Here is a 16256-nt window from a genome sequence, read left to right as displayed (position 1 = left end):
TCTGTTCCGATCTAGTTCCCGTTTAGATAGTTCCTGTCTAGCATGGTATTCCTTCTGCCTGAAGAATTTCCTTTACATTTCTGGTAGCGCAGGTATGCTCATAAGGAATCTCTAAGGTTTTGTTTGTCTGAAAAGTCTTTGTTTCAGCGTTTTTGAAAGGTGCTTTTGTTGGTTATAGACAGTTTTTTCTTTCAACACTTCAAAGAATGTCGCTTGACTGTCTTCCAGCTTTCATGGTTTCAGAAAGAAGGTTATCAGGATCAGTTCTTTTGTTTGTTCTTCCGTGTGTTATGTGGGTTTTGTTTTATCTTTTTATTTTGGCTGCCTTCAGGGTTTGCTCTTTATCTTTGGTTTTAATTACTATGCATATGATGATTCTAGACGTGTGTGGACATATCTTCTCATTTTTCTTGGGTATTTACCTAGAAATGGAATTGCTGGATCATATGGTAACTCTATGTTTAACATTTTGAGGAAGTGCCAAGATGTCTCCCAAAGCCGCTGCACCATTTTGCAGTTGTATCAGCAATGTGTGAGGCTTCCGATTTCTCTTTGTCCTTGCCAGCATTGTTTTACTCACCTTTTTGATGTTAGCTCTTAGTAGCTGTGAAGTGGTGTCTCATTGTGCTTTTGAGTAGCTGCAGTTTGAATTGTCTTGTTGAGGGACTGGTATAATTTAACTAAACTATAGTAACTGAGGTTCATGCATGTCAGATTTGTACAAAGTGAGGACTGCTTATACATTATGAAACCGACAATAGACTATTACACTTTCTTAATAGGCAGAAAAGAAAAATAGGTGTGTGTATATATATATATATATATATATATCCTTTTATATTTACCTGTGCATTTACTATTTCTTCTTTCCTTCCTGTATGTCTGAGGTGTGACCTTTTCCTGTAGGTCTTTCTTTAGTATTTCTTGCAGTATAGGTCTGCTAGCAACAAATTTTCTCAATTTTATTTATACGAAAATGTATTTGTTTGCCTTCCTTCTTGAAGGATAGTTTTGCTGGATGTAGAAATCTTGATTTTTGTTTGAGCACTTTTGACGTGTCCTTGCAGTATCTTCTGGTTTCTGTTGCTTTTGAAGAGAAGTCAGTCATTAGTTGTGTTGTTCTCATGTGTGTAATGTGTCATTTATTTTTTGCTGCTTTTCAGATTTTTCCATTATATTTGGTTTGTGTAGGTGTGGCTTTTTTTTTATATATTCTTCTGGGGATCTGTTGAGCTACTTGGATCCACATCCTCACTCCCCTTGGTCATTTCAACTACTTATTTTTAATTTTTTTTTTATTGATGTCTTAATAGTTTATAACATTGTGAAATTTCAGTTGTACCTTATTGTTTGTCAATCACCATATACATGTCTCCCTTCACCCCTTGTGCCCACCTCCCATCCCCATTGCCCCTGGTAACCACAATACAATTCTCTCTGACCATGTGTGGGTTTATATTCCACATATGAGTGAAATCATGTGGTGTTTGTCTTTCTCTTTCTGGCTTATTTCACTTAACATAATACCCTCCAGGCCCATCCATGTTGTTGCAAATGGGACAATTTTGTCTTTTTTAATGGCTGAGTAGTGTTCAATTGTATATATACACCACATCTTCTTTATCCAGTCATCAGTCGAGGGACACTTGGGTTGCTTCCACTTCTTGGCTATAGTGAATAATGTTGCAATGAACATAGGGGTGCATAAGCCTCTTTGGACTGTTTTCAGGTTCATTGGATAGATTCCCAGTAGTGGGATGGCTGGGTCATAGCGCATCTCTATTTTTAATTTTTTGAGGAATCTCCATACCGTTTTCCATAGAGGCTGCACCAGTTTGCATTCCCACCAGTTGTGTATGAGGGTTCATGTTTCACCACATCCTCTCCAACATTTGTTGTTTTTTGTCTTGGTGATTATAGCCATTCTGATGGGCATGAGATGATATCTTAGTGTTGTTTTGATTTGCATTTCCCTGATGATTAGTGATGTTGAACATCTTTTCATATGCCTATTGGCCATCTGTATATCTTCTTTGGAGAAGTGTCTGTTCATTTCCTCTGCGCATTTTTTGATCGGGTTGTTTGTTTTTTTGTTGTTCAGTTGTGTGAGTTCTTTATATATTATGGAGATTAACCCCTTGTCAGATATATGTTTTGCAAATATTTTCTCCCAGCTGCTGAGTTGTCTATTCATTTTGATCCTGGGTTCATTTGTCTTGTAGAAGCTCTTTAATCTGATGAAGTCCCACTTGTTTATTTTTTCTTTAATTTCCCTAGTCTGACTAGGCATGGCATCTGAAAAGATTCCTTTATGACCAATGTCAAATAGTGTGTTGCCTATATTTTCTTCTATGAGTTTTATAGTTTCAGTTCTCACCTTCACGTCTTTGATCCATTTTGAGTTAATTTTTGTGAATGACGATAGCAGATGGTCCACTTTCATTCTTTTGCATGTGGCTGTCCAGTTTTCCCAACACCATTTATTGAAGAGACTTTCCTTTCTCCATTGTATGTTCTTAGCTCCTTTGTCGAAAATTAGCTGTCCGTAGATGTGTGGTTTTATTTCTAGGCTTTCAATTCTGTTCCATTGATCCGTGTGTCTGTTTTTGTGCCAGTACCATGCTGTTTTCATTACTATTGCTTTGTAGTATGTTTTGAAGTCAGGGATTGTGATGCCTCCAGCTGTGTTCTTTTTTCTTAGGATTGCTTTAGCTATTCGAGGTCTTTGTTGCCCCGTGTGAATTTTAGTATTCTTTTTTCTATTTCCGTGAAGAATGTCCGTGGGATTCTGATTGGACTGTGTTGAATCTGTAGATTGCTTTAGGTAATATAGACATTTTAACTATGTTTATTCTTCCAGTCCATGTGCATGGGATATCTTTCCATTTCTTTATGTCATTATCGATTTCTTTCGGTAATTTCTTGTAGTTTTCATTGTATAGGTCTTTCACTTCCTTGGTGAGATTTATTCCTAGATATTTTATTCTTTTTGATGCAATTGTAAATGGTATTATCATTTTGAGTTCTCTTTCTGTTAGTTCATTATTAGCACACAGAAATGCAACTGATTTTTGTAGGTTGATTTTGTACCCTGCGACTTTGCTGTAGTTGTTGATTATTTCTAATAGTTTTCCGATGGATTCTTTAGGGGTTTCTATATATTAAAATCATGTCATCTGCAAATAGTGAGAGTTTCACTTCTTCGTTGCCTATTTGGATTCCTTTTATTCCTTTTTCTTGCCTAATTGCTCTGGCCAAAACCTCCAGAACTATGTTGAATAAGAGTGGCGAGAGTGGGCAGCTTTTGTCTCGTTCCTGTTCTCAGAGGAATGGCTTTCAGACTTTCCCTGTTGAGTATGATGTTGGCTGTGGGTTTGTCATAAATAGCCTTTATTATGTTGAGGAACTTTCCTTCTATACCCATTTTGTTGAGAGTTTTTATCATAAATGGATGTTGGATCTTGTCAAATGCCTTCTCTGCATCTATTGAGATGACCATGTGGTTTTTATTCCTTGTTTTGTTGATATGGTGTATCACGTTGATTGATTTGCAGATGTTGAACCATCCCTGTGTCCCTGGTATAAATTCCATTTGATCATGGTGTATGATCTTTTTAATGTATTGCTGTGTTTGGTTTGCCAATATTTTGTTGAGGATTTGTGCATCTATGTTCATCAGCGATATTGGCCTGTAATTTTCCTTTTTTGTATTGTCTTTGTCTGGCTTTGGTATCAGGGTGGTGTTGGCCTTGTAGAATGAGTTAGGAAGTGTTCCATCTTCCTCTATTTTTTAGAATAGTTTGAGAAGGATGGGTGTTAGATCTGCTTTGATTGTTTGGTAAAATTCACTGGAGAAGCCATCTGGTCCTGGACTTTTATTTTTGGGGATGTTTTTGATTACTGTTTCAATCTCTTTGCTTGTGATTTGTCTGTTCAGATTCTCTATTTCTTCTTGGTTCAGTGTTGGGAGGTTGTATGAGTCTAAGAATTTATCCATTTCTTCTAGATTGTTCAATTTGTTGGCATATAGTTTTTCATAGTATTCTCTTATAATCCTTTGTATTTCTGTGGTATCTGTTGTAATTTCTCCTCTTTCATTTCTAATTTAATTTATTTGAGCCTTTTCTCTTTTTTTCTTAGTGAGTCTGGCTAAGGGTTTGTCAATTTTGTTTGTCTTCTCAAAGAACCAACTCTTTGTTTCATTAATCCTTTCTACTGTTTTCTTGATCTCAAGTTCATTTATTTCTGCTTTAATTTTTATTACTTCCCTCCTTCTGCTGACTTTGGGCTTTGTTTGTTCTTCTTTTTCTAGTTCTGTTAGGTATAATTTAAGGCTGCTTATTGGGGCTTTTTCTTGTTTGTTGAGGTGGGCCTGTATTGCTGTGAATTTCCCTCTCAGGACTGCTTTTGCTGCATCCCATATGAGTTGGTATGGCATATTTTCATTTTCATTTGTTTCCAGATATTTTTTGATTTCTCCTTTAATTTCATCAATGATCCATTGGTTGTTCAGTAGCATGTTGTTTAATTCCACATCTTTGCCACTTTCCCAGTGTTTTTCTTGTGGTTGATTTCCAGTTTCATAGCATTATGGTCTGAAAAAATGCTTGTTATGATTTCCATCTTCTTAAATTTATTGTGGCTTGCTTTGTTTCCCAACATATGGTTTATCCTTGAGAATGTTCCATGCGTGCTTAAGAAGAATGTGTAGTCAGCTGTTTTTGGATGGAGTGCTCTGTATATATCTACTAGGTCCATCTCGTCCAGTTTTTCATGTAAGTCCAGTGTTTCTTTATTGACTTTTTGTCTGGATGATCTATCCATTGATGTAAGTGGGGTATTAAGATCCCCTACTATTATTGTGTTGTTGTTAATGTCTCCTTTTAGGTTTGTTAATAGTTGCTTTATGTACATTGGTGCTCCTATGTTGGGTGCATATATATTTATAAGTGATATGTCTTCTTGATGGAGTGTCCCTTTTATCATTATATATTTCCCTTCTTTGTCTCTCTTAACCTGTTTTATCTTGAAGTCTACTTTGTCTGATATGAGTATGGCAACACCTGCTTTCTTTTGTTTGCCATTAGCTTAGAGTATTGTCTTCCATCCTTTCACTCTGAGCCTGTGTTTGTCTTTAGAGCTGAGATGTGTTTCCTGGAGGTACTATATTGTTGGGTCTTGCTTTTTGGGTCATCCTGCCACTCTGTCTCTTTTGATTGGAGAGTTTAATTCATTTACATTTAGAGTAATTATTGATATATAAGGGCTTAATGTTGCTGTTTTATTGCTTATTTTCCAGTTCTTTTGCATTTCCTTTGTTTCTTATCCCATGTGTTTCGGCCTGCCAGTTCAGTTTGGTTGTTCTGTCTTATGACTCTTCTAGTTTTCTCTTTATTTATCCTATGTGATTTTGTTCTGATTATTTGTTTAGTGGTTACCTTGAGGTTTGTATAAAAAATCTTGTGTATGAGATAGTCCATTTTCTGATGGCCTCTTATTGCCTTTTACTAAGTCAGTTCAATCTCTTTCCTCTTCCCCTTCTAGGTTATTCTTGTCACAACTTATTCTATCTCGTGTTGTGGGTGTGTGTTTAAAGTGATGAGGTTATATTTATTTTTGGTGATTTCCTTCCTTTGATCTTTGATTTTGGTATTTAAGTGGTTGCTAACCTATTCCGGTAAAGATCTACAGTTTTTCTGATTTTATCTACCTGTTTTTCTCCTTGCTTCAAGCTTTGTATTCTCTTTCTTTTCTTTTTTTCAGTCCTGAGGGCCTTCTTGAGCATTTCTTATAGTGGGGGTCTTGTGGCCATGAACTCCCTTAGCTTTTGTTTATCTGGGAAAGTTATTATTTCTCCATCATATTTGAAGGATATTTTCCCTGGATAGAGTATTCTTGGCTGAAAGTTTTTGTCTTTCAGTATTTTGAATATATCATTCCAGTCTCTCCTAGCTTGTAAAGTTTCTGTTGAGAAATCCGCTGAGAGCCTGATGGGAGTTCCTTTGTACATTATTTTTTGTTTTTGTCTAGCTGTCCCTTAATACTGTTTCTTTGTCATTGACTCTGGCTAGCCTTACCACTAGGTGTCGTGGAGAGGGCCTTTGCCTGTTGATATATTTAGGCGACCTATTGGCTTCACTTACTGGTATTTCCTGCTCCTTCCCCAGATTTGGGAAGTTCTCAGCTATTATTTCCTTGAATAGGCTCTCTGTTCCGCTTTCCCTCTCTTCTCCCTCAGGAAGACCTATAATTCTTATGTTACATTTCCTAATTGAGTCAGATATTTCTTGGAGACTTTCTTCATTTCTTTTTAGTCTTAGTTCTCTCTCCTCCTCCATCTGGAACATATCTGTATTCCTATCCTCTATAATGCTAATTCTTTCCTCCATATTGTCAGCTCTGTTCTTTAAAGATTCCAGATTCTCCTTTATCTCCTCCATTGTGTTCTTCATCTCCATCAGCACTGATTGGTTTTTCTTTATGATTTCAATCTCTTTTGTGAAGAAACTCCTTATCTTATTGAATTGTTTATCTGTGTTTTCTTGTATTTCGTTGAGCTTTTTTATGATAGCTGTTTTGAATTCTCTGTCATTTAGGTTGTGGATTTCTGTGCCTTCAGGGTTTATTTCTGGGTGCTTGTCATTTTCCTTTTGGTCTGGCAATTTAATGTACTTTTGTATCGTGGTTGCTGTATTGGCTTTGGTTTTCCTCATCCTGGAAATATCTGGTTGCAGTTTCTACCTGCCACCACCGTGTTGGGGTCAAGGGCTGTGTAATCCGAGCCCCCTGAACTCTGCCGCAGCTGTTCCACTGCCACGGGCCGACTGCTCCGCTCCGCCTCGGCTGTTCTGCTGCTGCGCCCTGCCCGAGCCCCACCCCAGCTACTCCGCCACCGCAGCCGCCTGCGCTCTGCCCTGGCTGTTCTGCCACCATGGCCCCCCGCGCCCTGCCCCGGCTATTCTGCCACCACCGTGGGCTGCCCGCAGTCCACCAGGCCTGCTCAGACTGATCGGCTGAGCTGCAGTGTTGGGCGTGTGGGGGCGAGGGGCTCTCACCCTTGCCTGCTGGGTCTCTGAGTGGGGAGGGCTTCTCACTCGCCCCTCGTCATCCGCTCTCCTGGGGTGCTCAGATGTTGATGGCACCCCTGCAGCAGTTCTGAGTCCTCTGTGTGGAGTTTCTCACTGGCTGAGAGAGCCTGAAGAGCTATGGTTTCCCCGCAGAGGGCCACCCCTCCCCTCTCTCTGGGAGCTGCGCAACCTGAGTCGCTGATCTGATGGGAAGGGAGAGGATTTCTCCTTACCTCTCCCCACTTCCTCTGGGGGCCCCAGCACGTCCACTCTCAGATGTGCGGCAGTGTGGGTCTTTCCGATGTCCCTTTGTGCTGTGTGAGTGTCTCTTGTTGGTCTATGCTTGACCCTTTTGTTGTATCTTATGGGGGAAGACTTTACTGGAAAGCTCACTCCACCATGATGCTCCTTATTTTTAGTATTTTTGTCGAGGTTTTGTGAATGTTTTTGTGGGAGGAATCATCTGACCTCTCTCCACCTTTACCTGCTGTTTTCCATTTTTACTGCTTTCTCTGTGATCCTTTTTACTTCTTTCTTTATAGCATTTTCATTTTCATAGTTTTTTTTTTTTTTGCCACATATTAAATTTCTGTTTATCTCCCTTGGATACCTTGTAATTTTTTCTTTATTACTGGGATGATTTAGTCTTTTTCTTTATTTTCCTGACTTTGATTGACTCTTTGAATTTCTTCCTATTTTGTTTTTTATCCATTTATGCTCTTGATTTTTTAATTTCTTATTGTAGATTGTTTTTGATGTCACCAGATGTGCATTTGAACTTATTTAATTTGGACTGTTGTGTTATAGCTTTCTTCTGTAAAATGTTTTGGTTTTCATTTTCCTTTTTTTTTCTTCCTGCACCATTATATGGAATTGGTTTTATTTGTTTTTCTTATTCCTAGCCATTCTGTGGTGAGAGTTCCTAGTTTGAGTGTTTTTTCCATTGATTTGCATGAATTATAGTTTCATTTGTGGATAAGGTTGATGGAATGGAAGGTGTGGAGAGGGGGAGGTTGGTGTTGTCTTGTTTTTTTTATTTCTACAGGATCTTTAATTTTCCCTTTTTATCTCCTTCTGTTTACTTGCTGCACTGTCACATCTCCAGTAGGTACCACTCCTCCATGTATCTGACTCTCCCCTGAAAACCATGGTTGTTCAAGGCTGCTGCTTTTGGTCCCACTCATTTTAAGCCCCTTCCCTGTAGGAGGTGCTGAAAACTACCAAGTCCCTAACCTGTAGTCAATATGTGACACTTAGTGTTGGATTTTTTTGCAGAGGTTCCTTTTGTCTGTGCTTTGGCTAAGTCTTCCTGCCCCTCTACTCTTTTTCACACAGTATCTCAAGCCTTTCTCTCCCCACTCTCTGTACTCATGAGTTTGCGGTGACAGCAGGGAATCTACTGGAATTGGCATTTATTTCTCTACTTCCATATAATTTCAGGTTTGCGATGTTCTTCTGATAATGCTGAAGACATGAGTCCTGCTTTTGTTTGCAATCCTGAGGGATTTTATGTTTTTTCCAGCAAGGGTGTGTATGGAGAGATTCAGATTAGGTGGCCACTGTTATCTTCCAGATAGCAACTCATTACTGAGTACTTTAGAAGGAAATCGGCTAAGTGGACTCACCCCCTGCTGTGCCACCAGTTGGTAGAAAGCAGTATGGCTCCTGGGTAGTTCTCTTGGTGTCTGAGACAGTCATCGCTCTCTACTGTTTCTTTCTGTAAATAGAAATATCTGCTTAATTACAAAAATTCCTTTGAAATGTGAAGGACTAAGTATCTTATTTATGTTCTCATGAACCACTTATGTGAAATGAGTAGAATTGTATAATCCAGGATAGTTTCCGTTTTACTTTCTTGGGCACCCGTGCTTGTTCACTTCTGGAAACTTCCACACAGGAGGTTGAGCACAATGCTGCCCAAAATTAATGTACAATTGATGAAGCAGGTTTAGAATTTAGACCTTATACATATGTAAACCCTTTTTTATACATCTATAGAAATGGGACAGAAATTTTGCAAATCGTAAGATAGTTTAAACATCATGAATAACCATATGATCTAGTGTATTATGAGATATTCATATGGCATTTATTGTGACTTTTCCTCATCTCTGATAAGCCGTAAAGGTCAGCTTAGTGTAGTTCCTCTTCCTCTTCAATGTACTGAATACATCTTAATAAGTTTTAAATCATCATTAAGCTCACAGAAGGAACCATTTTTGAGATGTTATGTAGTGTTTAATCTCTAAACGAGGTGCTACGCACCCACCAGACAGTCTTCTGGGCCTCTAGGGCTCTGGTTCACTTCTCCCCTAAAGCCTTCACCTCTGGATTTTCCTTAATAGCATTGTTCCACACAATCCAACTTGGCTCCTTTCTCACATCTAGTCAGTCTCCCAGTTCTTTCTTCTGCCTTCGTGTTGTGCATTGATGTGACGTTCGTGTTGTAACTTTTGGCGCATAGACTTTTCCTTCAGGCGCTCTCCGTCAGCGCTCTGTCACCCATTGAGGTTATACACTTATCTTTTCTTTTTATCTGTGTTATCTTTCCCAAGCAAAGGTTATGTTGTATAATGCTTTCTCTCTCTGGTACCCTTCACTGGTAGACATCCAGTCAATGGTAATAATGACACAGGCATTAAACAAATACTTGATTCCAGAAAAACTACCTATTGTAATATGTTTACTCATCCTGCTTTTTTAATATATATATATATTTTAATAAATTTTATATATATTTAAGGTATACAACATGATTTGATATATACGTATACAGACTGAAGTGATTTCTACAGTCAGGCTTATTCATCCCTCTTCAGTTCTCACAAAAGCACATGACACGTGGGTTTTCAAATTAGGTAGCACATCACCACTCAGACACTTGTTCAGCTATTCACCCTGGAAAATAGTAGGGGCTTAAAAAGTGAATGTGTGGTTGGATGTCGGTTGTGTTTGGAATTCTTCATTTGTGTAGTTTAGTCCTTGATACTCCTCCAATGTACTCACCTCTGGAATTGCTGATCTTGCTTTGTTTTTGTTTCCCTTTTGAAGTTATAATTATTTTCATAATCAGTTACTTTTTAAATGAAATTTTTTGAAGTATGGCACACTTTCTGGAAAGTGCACAAATCCTAAGTAAATGTACAGCTCAATAAATTTTTAATATGAGCACACTCATGTAACCAGCACCCAGATCGAAAAATGGAACATCACTAGTCCCCTAAAAACTCCCTTGTTTTCCTCCCAAATCATGACCCGACTTTCCCAAAGGTACTGCTGTCCTAATGTCTGTAACTGTAGATTACTTGTATCACTTTTTAAAAATGTTATCCCTTGATAGTTCAGTCAGATTTTTTTTTTTTTGCTGTATAGTGTTCTATTGTATGAATAGACCACAATTTACCCATTTGGGTTATTTTCAGTTTGGGGGTTGTGAAGAACAACACTGCTATGAAAAGTCTTCTCCATGTCTGTTGTTGAACTTAGGTATTCGTTTCTGTCAGCTGTGTCTGTCCAGGAGTGAGAATTGGTGGACCCCAATTCTGTGTTTAGCATTAGTAGATACACTGGCCTTTTAATAACATTGTCAACTGTTGTTTTTTTCTCCTTTATTTCAGAGCTCTTCCAGTGTTAGTGGATTCAGATGAGGTAAAATATATTTTTGCTTATCTTCTTGGAGCTATTTTCACAGAGTAGAAATGTATTTCAGAAAGTCTGAGAGTTACTTTTTAAAATGACTACAAATTGAGCAGGCTGAAAGACACTGTGTGCTGATGTGTGGGTCAAGTTTAAAGATCCTCATTTAAAACAGGAGCAAGAGAAGTACTTGGTGTGAAAGAGGAAGAATTATTTTATGAGATTTGAAGTCTATAATTTTCTAATATTTTGTGTATAGGTGAGAGTTTAGAAGACTTGAAGATGACAATTTGTCTAAATTAATCTCTTGTACTTGTAGATATTTCGCTGGGGTATTAAGTTTCTATCTCCTTTTCATTTACTAAGCAGAAAATTTGAATAGAGGATGTGGATTTAGGAAGGTTTTTAGGGAAAAAAATTTAGTTGTGGATCATCTGGACATTGAAGGCTGGCCCCAGACAGGAAGTCGGAAGTGTAATAATTAAAGGATGGGTGTGGGGAACATTCGCTTGTACAAAGGAAGAGTAGAGGGAAGGAAGTTATCAAGGAGTAATTTGTGTGGTGGCTGTAAAGAATGAGAGCAGCTAGAGCTCTGTTCATTGAAAGGGAAGGGGAATGACCTTGGCATCAGCGTGTTGATTTGGCTGTAGTGGGATGGGAAGTTTGAAGAAGGCTACAGTATGCATGTACCTTGCTACAAAACAGTTGAATTTCAGGATTTATAACTCTACAGAAAGATATACCATAGAATTACTTTTAAAAGGGCATTTATAGTATTTTTTGAGGAATAGTTGATTTATAATTTCAAAAATACATTAATTGCATAAAGTGAGGCAAATCCCTAGGTAAACTATGCCTAAGAAATTCATTTTAGCTCTGTCCCTGCCTCTCACTTGTGATTCTGAACTTGAAATGTTTTCTAGCTAGCAAGATGTTACAGTTTTCTAAACTTCTCAGCAGATAATTGACTATACATTATTAGGAGTGTGGATTATATGGTTTTTATTTTCTGTATCTAATACTTCTTTGTATATCGTGGAATATACTTAGTTCCCCACAAAACTGTGACTATTCAAAGATTGGAGAATTTTGTTAGTTTCTGGAAGGAGAATCAACATTTTGATGCCCATCTTCTTTTATTTATTTTTTTAGGAAATCATGACCAGATCTGAAATGGCAGAAAAAATGTTCTCTTCAGAAAAGATAATGTGATTGGAACCCGTATAAATGAAACCTGGTTAACAGTGAAGGAGTGTCCTTCCTCAAGACTAAAAGAGAGCTTTGTTTTGATGTAGGGCAACAAGTTTTTGTTCCATTATCTTGGAAATCTACGTGTTAAAATTAAGAATTCAGGTGGTAGGAGAGCCCTGCAGCTCTTTTTAAACTGACTCTTAAATGTCAGTTTAATGTCCATTCAGTTGCCTGGACTTGGAAATGCTCCGAGAAAGTATTATGATCAAGATACACGCCCAAATGCCATTAGCTGATGGGGGGCAGGTGTGTGGATTTGGGTTCTCTTTTTTCTGGAAAATATGACATTTCCAGATTTAAAAAATTATATTACGTAAAACACTCCTACTGTTCGTCCACTGACCTTTGAGATAGATGATATGATTCTTCTGAAGTGTGGTAAAGCAGTGTCTCCATCTCTTGGGTTTATAGTTGCCTGATGCAGCAATAATTTTCTTTGACTTATGCTGAAGTGATCTGATAATAAGTAAAACTTGGTTAACAGTGGAACATAAGCATGTTTATATGGTTAGTTTAGTTTTGCTGTGTGTGTGTGTCTGTGTATGAGTGCACGTGTCTGCACAAAGCCCGTGTGTGTGGGATTGTATGTGAGTGCATGCGTCTGCACAAAGCCCATGTGTGTGTGATTGTGTGTGTGTGGGATGGTGAGTGAGTGCATGAGTCTGCACAAAGCCCTTGTTTGTAAATACCACCATGCACATCAGATCATGGAGTTGGGCGTTCTCTGTCTGAGTTCAGGGGAACACAGGACACAGAGAGAGAGGTCTTGAGGGTCACTTGCAAAGATTTGCTCTGCCACTGCCCCCTCACCCAGGCTGTGTGTGCATGTGCTGCCGCTGAATCTGCCTGGGCGGGTGGGGGGCACCTGGCCACATGGCTCCCCAGAGCTCTTCCTCCCCAGCAAGCTGGAGACTCATTATTAGTGAGCCTTGAGGAAACTAGAACCTTATCCTTTATGTAATCTTGGCATATTTGGTTTCATAATAAAACATATATTTAACTGCACAGGACATCACTATTAAGCTTGTAATTAATTTCTTAACCTTCAACCATGTTTTGTACATAATTTTCTTACATTATAAATGTAATGTGTGATTTGAAATTTTTTTTGATCTTTTTTTAATGCAGAATATTCTAAACTTGAAAGGCAGTTGAATGTAGTATGATGGAAATGTGAATCTTTTGCTGCTTTCATAACCAAAGATACAAGGCTAGTGGACATTTAGAATAGGAGTTAAAGTTAGAATCTTGTCTGTCTTTATTTGAAGGAGTTCTAATCTTGCAATTGAGAATGACTTCAGAGAATTTTGATTGAGAATCATTAAAGTCTTAACCAGTACAAACACTTTAAATATAACCTTCAATTCTTTTTCATTGTGAAGCCACAAAACAAAACTTTTTCTTTCAGAAGGCTACCTTCTGAATTGATTTCTCATTTACTCATATCATATAGGCTAGTAAAAAAGATTTATTTCTAGTAGTGATGTCACTTGAAAGATATTCTCAAATTTATTTTCAATACTGAACATTGAACAGTGTGGCCAACATTACTGAAAAGCCATGGTTTTCAAGATGCCGTGGCTTGAGACATGCTTCCCAGGAAATGAATTTCTAAGTTAGTGGTATGGGTTCCATTCCTTATTCAGTTTCTGCCACAGTAATGGGCTCCCACCCACTATGGTTCCCAGCATTTATGTCCATTCTTGTTCTGGTGTATTCTACCCTTGGCCTGGTTGTTTTAGAGCTGGAGGTGACCACTGCCTTCTCAATCCTAGCATTTTTCTCTAATACCACTCCCCAGATTTTGAGGCAGATTGACCCCCAACTCATCACATGGCTCCAGTTGAATTTTGAAGTGCAGAGTCTGGGGCTTCCAGCCAGGAGGAGCTGCAGATCTAGTGGAGTGGGAGTGGGGAGTCGATGGTAGGTGTGATGATAAGGGCAACGGCCTCTGACATAACCTCAGTAGTGTTTATAGAAACACTTCTTTCTGTAGCTGGAAGGATAAATGATGCTACCCATGTAGCATCGGCTACAGGCTGAAATACAGACTTTTCTCTCCATCCAGAAAAAGCAAGATCCCTCCTGATAGCCTTGTCAGAAATGTTTTTCAAAGGGCATGTACTATATCTGTCACTTTCAGTGATAATTGTGTCATCTGTTGATGTCTCGTGACCTGAATTGAATATTCCTGTGGAGGGCCTTCTTAGCTCCCTCGTATAAACAGGAGGGGGTGCCCTAGGGCCATAGCTGTAGTTCATATGAAGGACACTGGGGAGAAGTTACACCCAGGACCACTGTACAGCTCATCATCCCTGCTTTTGCACGATGTCTCCAGAAACTGGTCTTCAAGCCCTTTGAGGCTATCAGCTTGATTTATTCTTAGGATGCCGTCAAGATGGATCTCCTCATTAATGAAGGGATCTGAAGATAAGAGTCCAGTTTTATGTGTTTCTAGGCAAAATGCTTAAGTGTTCTTATTATGCAATTCATGTTAGATTTATATGATGTGTGAAATTTGCTTAAAAGAGAATTTTCATGATTTGAGTTAGATTAGTATTTAAGTATTTTTTATAAGATGGTTGATTTAGTTTATTTCAAAAATAAGGAAAAATAGATGAATATGGAATTTTTTAACCTTGAGAGATGATGTTCCCAAACTTTTCCTGTAAAGAAAATAATTTTTAAAAATCTTTCATATCTTGTAGAGAATACTGACTTTCCCCTCTCATACAGTACATGATGTTTGCACTACTATAACGTCAAGACTGAAAGGATAAAAATGTACACCTGAGGTTGATTTTTATATCCTTTTTTTTAAAAGGGATTTGAGCCTGTTACACTAGGCTATACAGGACTAGTTTGAAGTTGAGAGATGTTATGCTAGATGTATAAGTCACTAGTTTTGGTACTTGTTTCTTTGTATGATCAACAGCATGCAATAAGCAATACAAAACACCAAGCCTTATACTTGTAGGAAAGACTAACGTATTGCTCAAAGTTCTAAACATTATATTGGATGTATATGTGACAAAACTAGATTTTTAAGGAAATGTACATTATAATACAGAAGCTCAATAGTATATTAAGAAAATTCTTTAAAACTAGGAAAACATTCATTTATTTGGGGAGAAAGTTTAGGTGTTTAAGAAGTTATATTTTTCTATTTAAAAAGATTAAATTATTGTATAATTTGGAAGAAATTTCTTTGAATGTAGGATAAAACTATTTCAGAGATTTTTGTTTGAGAAAATTGATGTATTTTTGTGCTTTAATATTTGTTCTGACTTTTAATAAAATGGTTTCTGAATTTTGGATGATTGATTCTTGATATCTCTTAGTGCTGGATTATGTAAAACCTCAGGAAATGTAGACTCTAATAGATGGCAGGCATAAACAAAATTATTGAAAGAGGAAGTACAACTAACTAACAAACATGGAAAAGTGTTCAACCTCAGTAATGATCAGAAAATGCAAAATAAAAGGGGAAATTTTAAAAAATCAAAATAACATAAGTTTATACTACTATATTTATAAAATTGCTTTGCTTTCAAAGTCTGATGAAATGAACACATTAATGACGGTAATGTAATTGATTCAGTCTTTGTGAAAAGAAGTTCAACAGTGTGTTTATAATCTTTGAATAATGCCAATTATGATGTTTTAAAAAGTGATTCAAAACGTAGAATAAGTCTTCCACACAAAAATGTTTATTAAAGCAATATTTAAAGTAGAGACAAAATTAGAAACAAACTAAATGTCAACAATAGAATAGTTAAGTGATTTATGGTCTAACCTGCTACTTGATGGAACACTGTGCAACCATTAAGTTGTTAGGAAGCATTTATGATAATAAAAACTTAAGAAATACGATATAAGGTCACATATGTGAACTCGTATCTGTGTAAACAAAGTAGAGAAAGGATTGAGTGGAAATGCACCACAGTGACACAGGTGCACTGTTGTTTTGGGTTCAGCTAGGCTGCAGTCACAACTTGATTCCAACGCTGCAGTAGGTTAAGACACAAAGTTTATTTCTTGATCATGGAACAGTTTTGCGGTGGGTGTGGAGGTGGGCAGGGCAACCCCCCTCCACACAGTCACTCAGGGACCTCAGGTTTATTTCTGTCTTGTGGGGCCACCACCTCCTAGGGCCTGTCATCTGCATCTAGGCAGCAGAAGGGGAAGGGGCTGCCTGGGAAGTTTCCTGGGGCTAGACCTAGAAGGGGTGCACATCACTTCTGAGCATATTCCACTGGCAAAAACTTAGTCACATGGCCACTTCCCACTGCCAGCCAGACG

General features: G+C 37.9%; 1 protein-coding gene across 3 annotated transcripts in view; it reads left to right on the top strand.

The window, feature by feature from the left end:
* The window catches only part of TMEM87B (transmembrane protein 87B), a 60103-nt gene extending 44832 nt beyond the window's left edge, over positions 1 to 15271 (top strand). For all 3 annotated transcript variants that reach the window (XM_087426102.1, XM_087426101.1, XM_087426100.1), the window contains exons 18-19: positions 10685 to 10715; positions 11856 to 15271. In XM_087426102.1, the coding sequence (XP_087282228.1) occupies positions 10685 to 10715; positions 11856 to 11915 (91 nt within the window). In that variant the 3' untranslated portion in view covers positions 11916 to 15271. The remainder of the gene's footprint in view (positions 1 to 10684; positions 10716 to 11855) is intronic.
* The last annotated feature ends 985 nt before the right edge of the window (positions 15272 to 16256 follow it).

This window comes from Ceratotherium simum, chromosome 40 (assembly GCF_057802395.1).
Source record: "Ceratotherium simum simum isolate JZ-2026a chromosome 40, ASM5780239v1, whole genome shotgun sequence".
In the NCBI taxonomy this organism is placed as follows: domain Eukaryota; kingdom Metazoa; phylum Chordata; class Mammalia; order Perissodactyla; family Rhinocerotidae; genus Ceratotherium; species Ceratotherium simum.
Note: the sequence above shows the minus strand (reverse complement) of the source record. Positions and strands in the feature narration are given on the sequence as shown.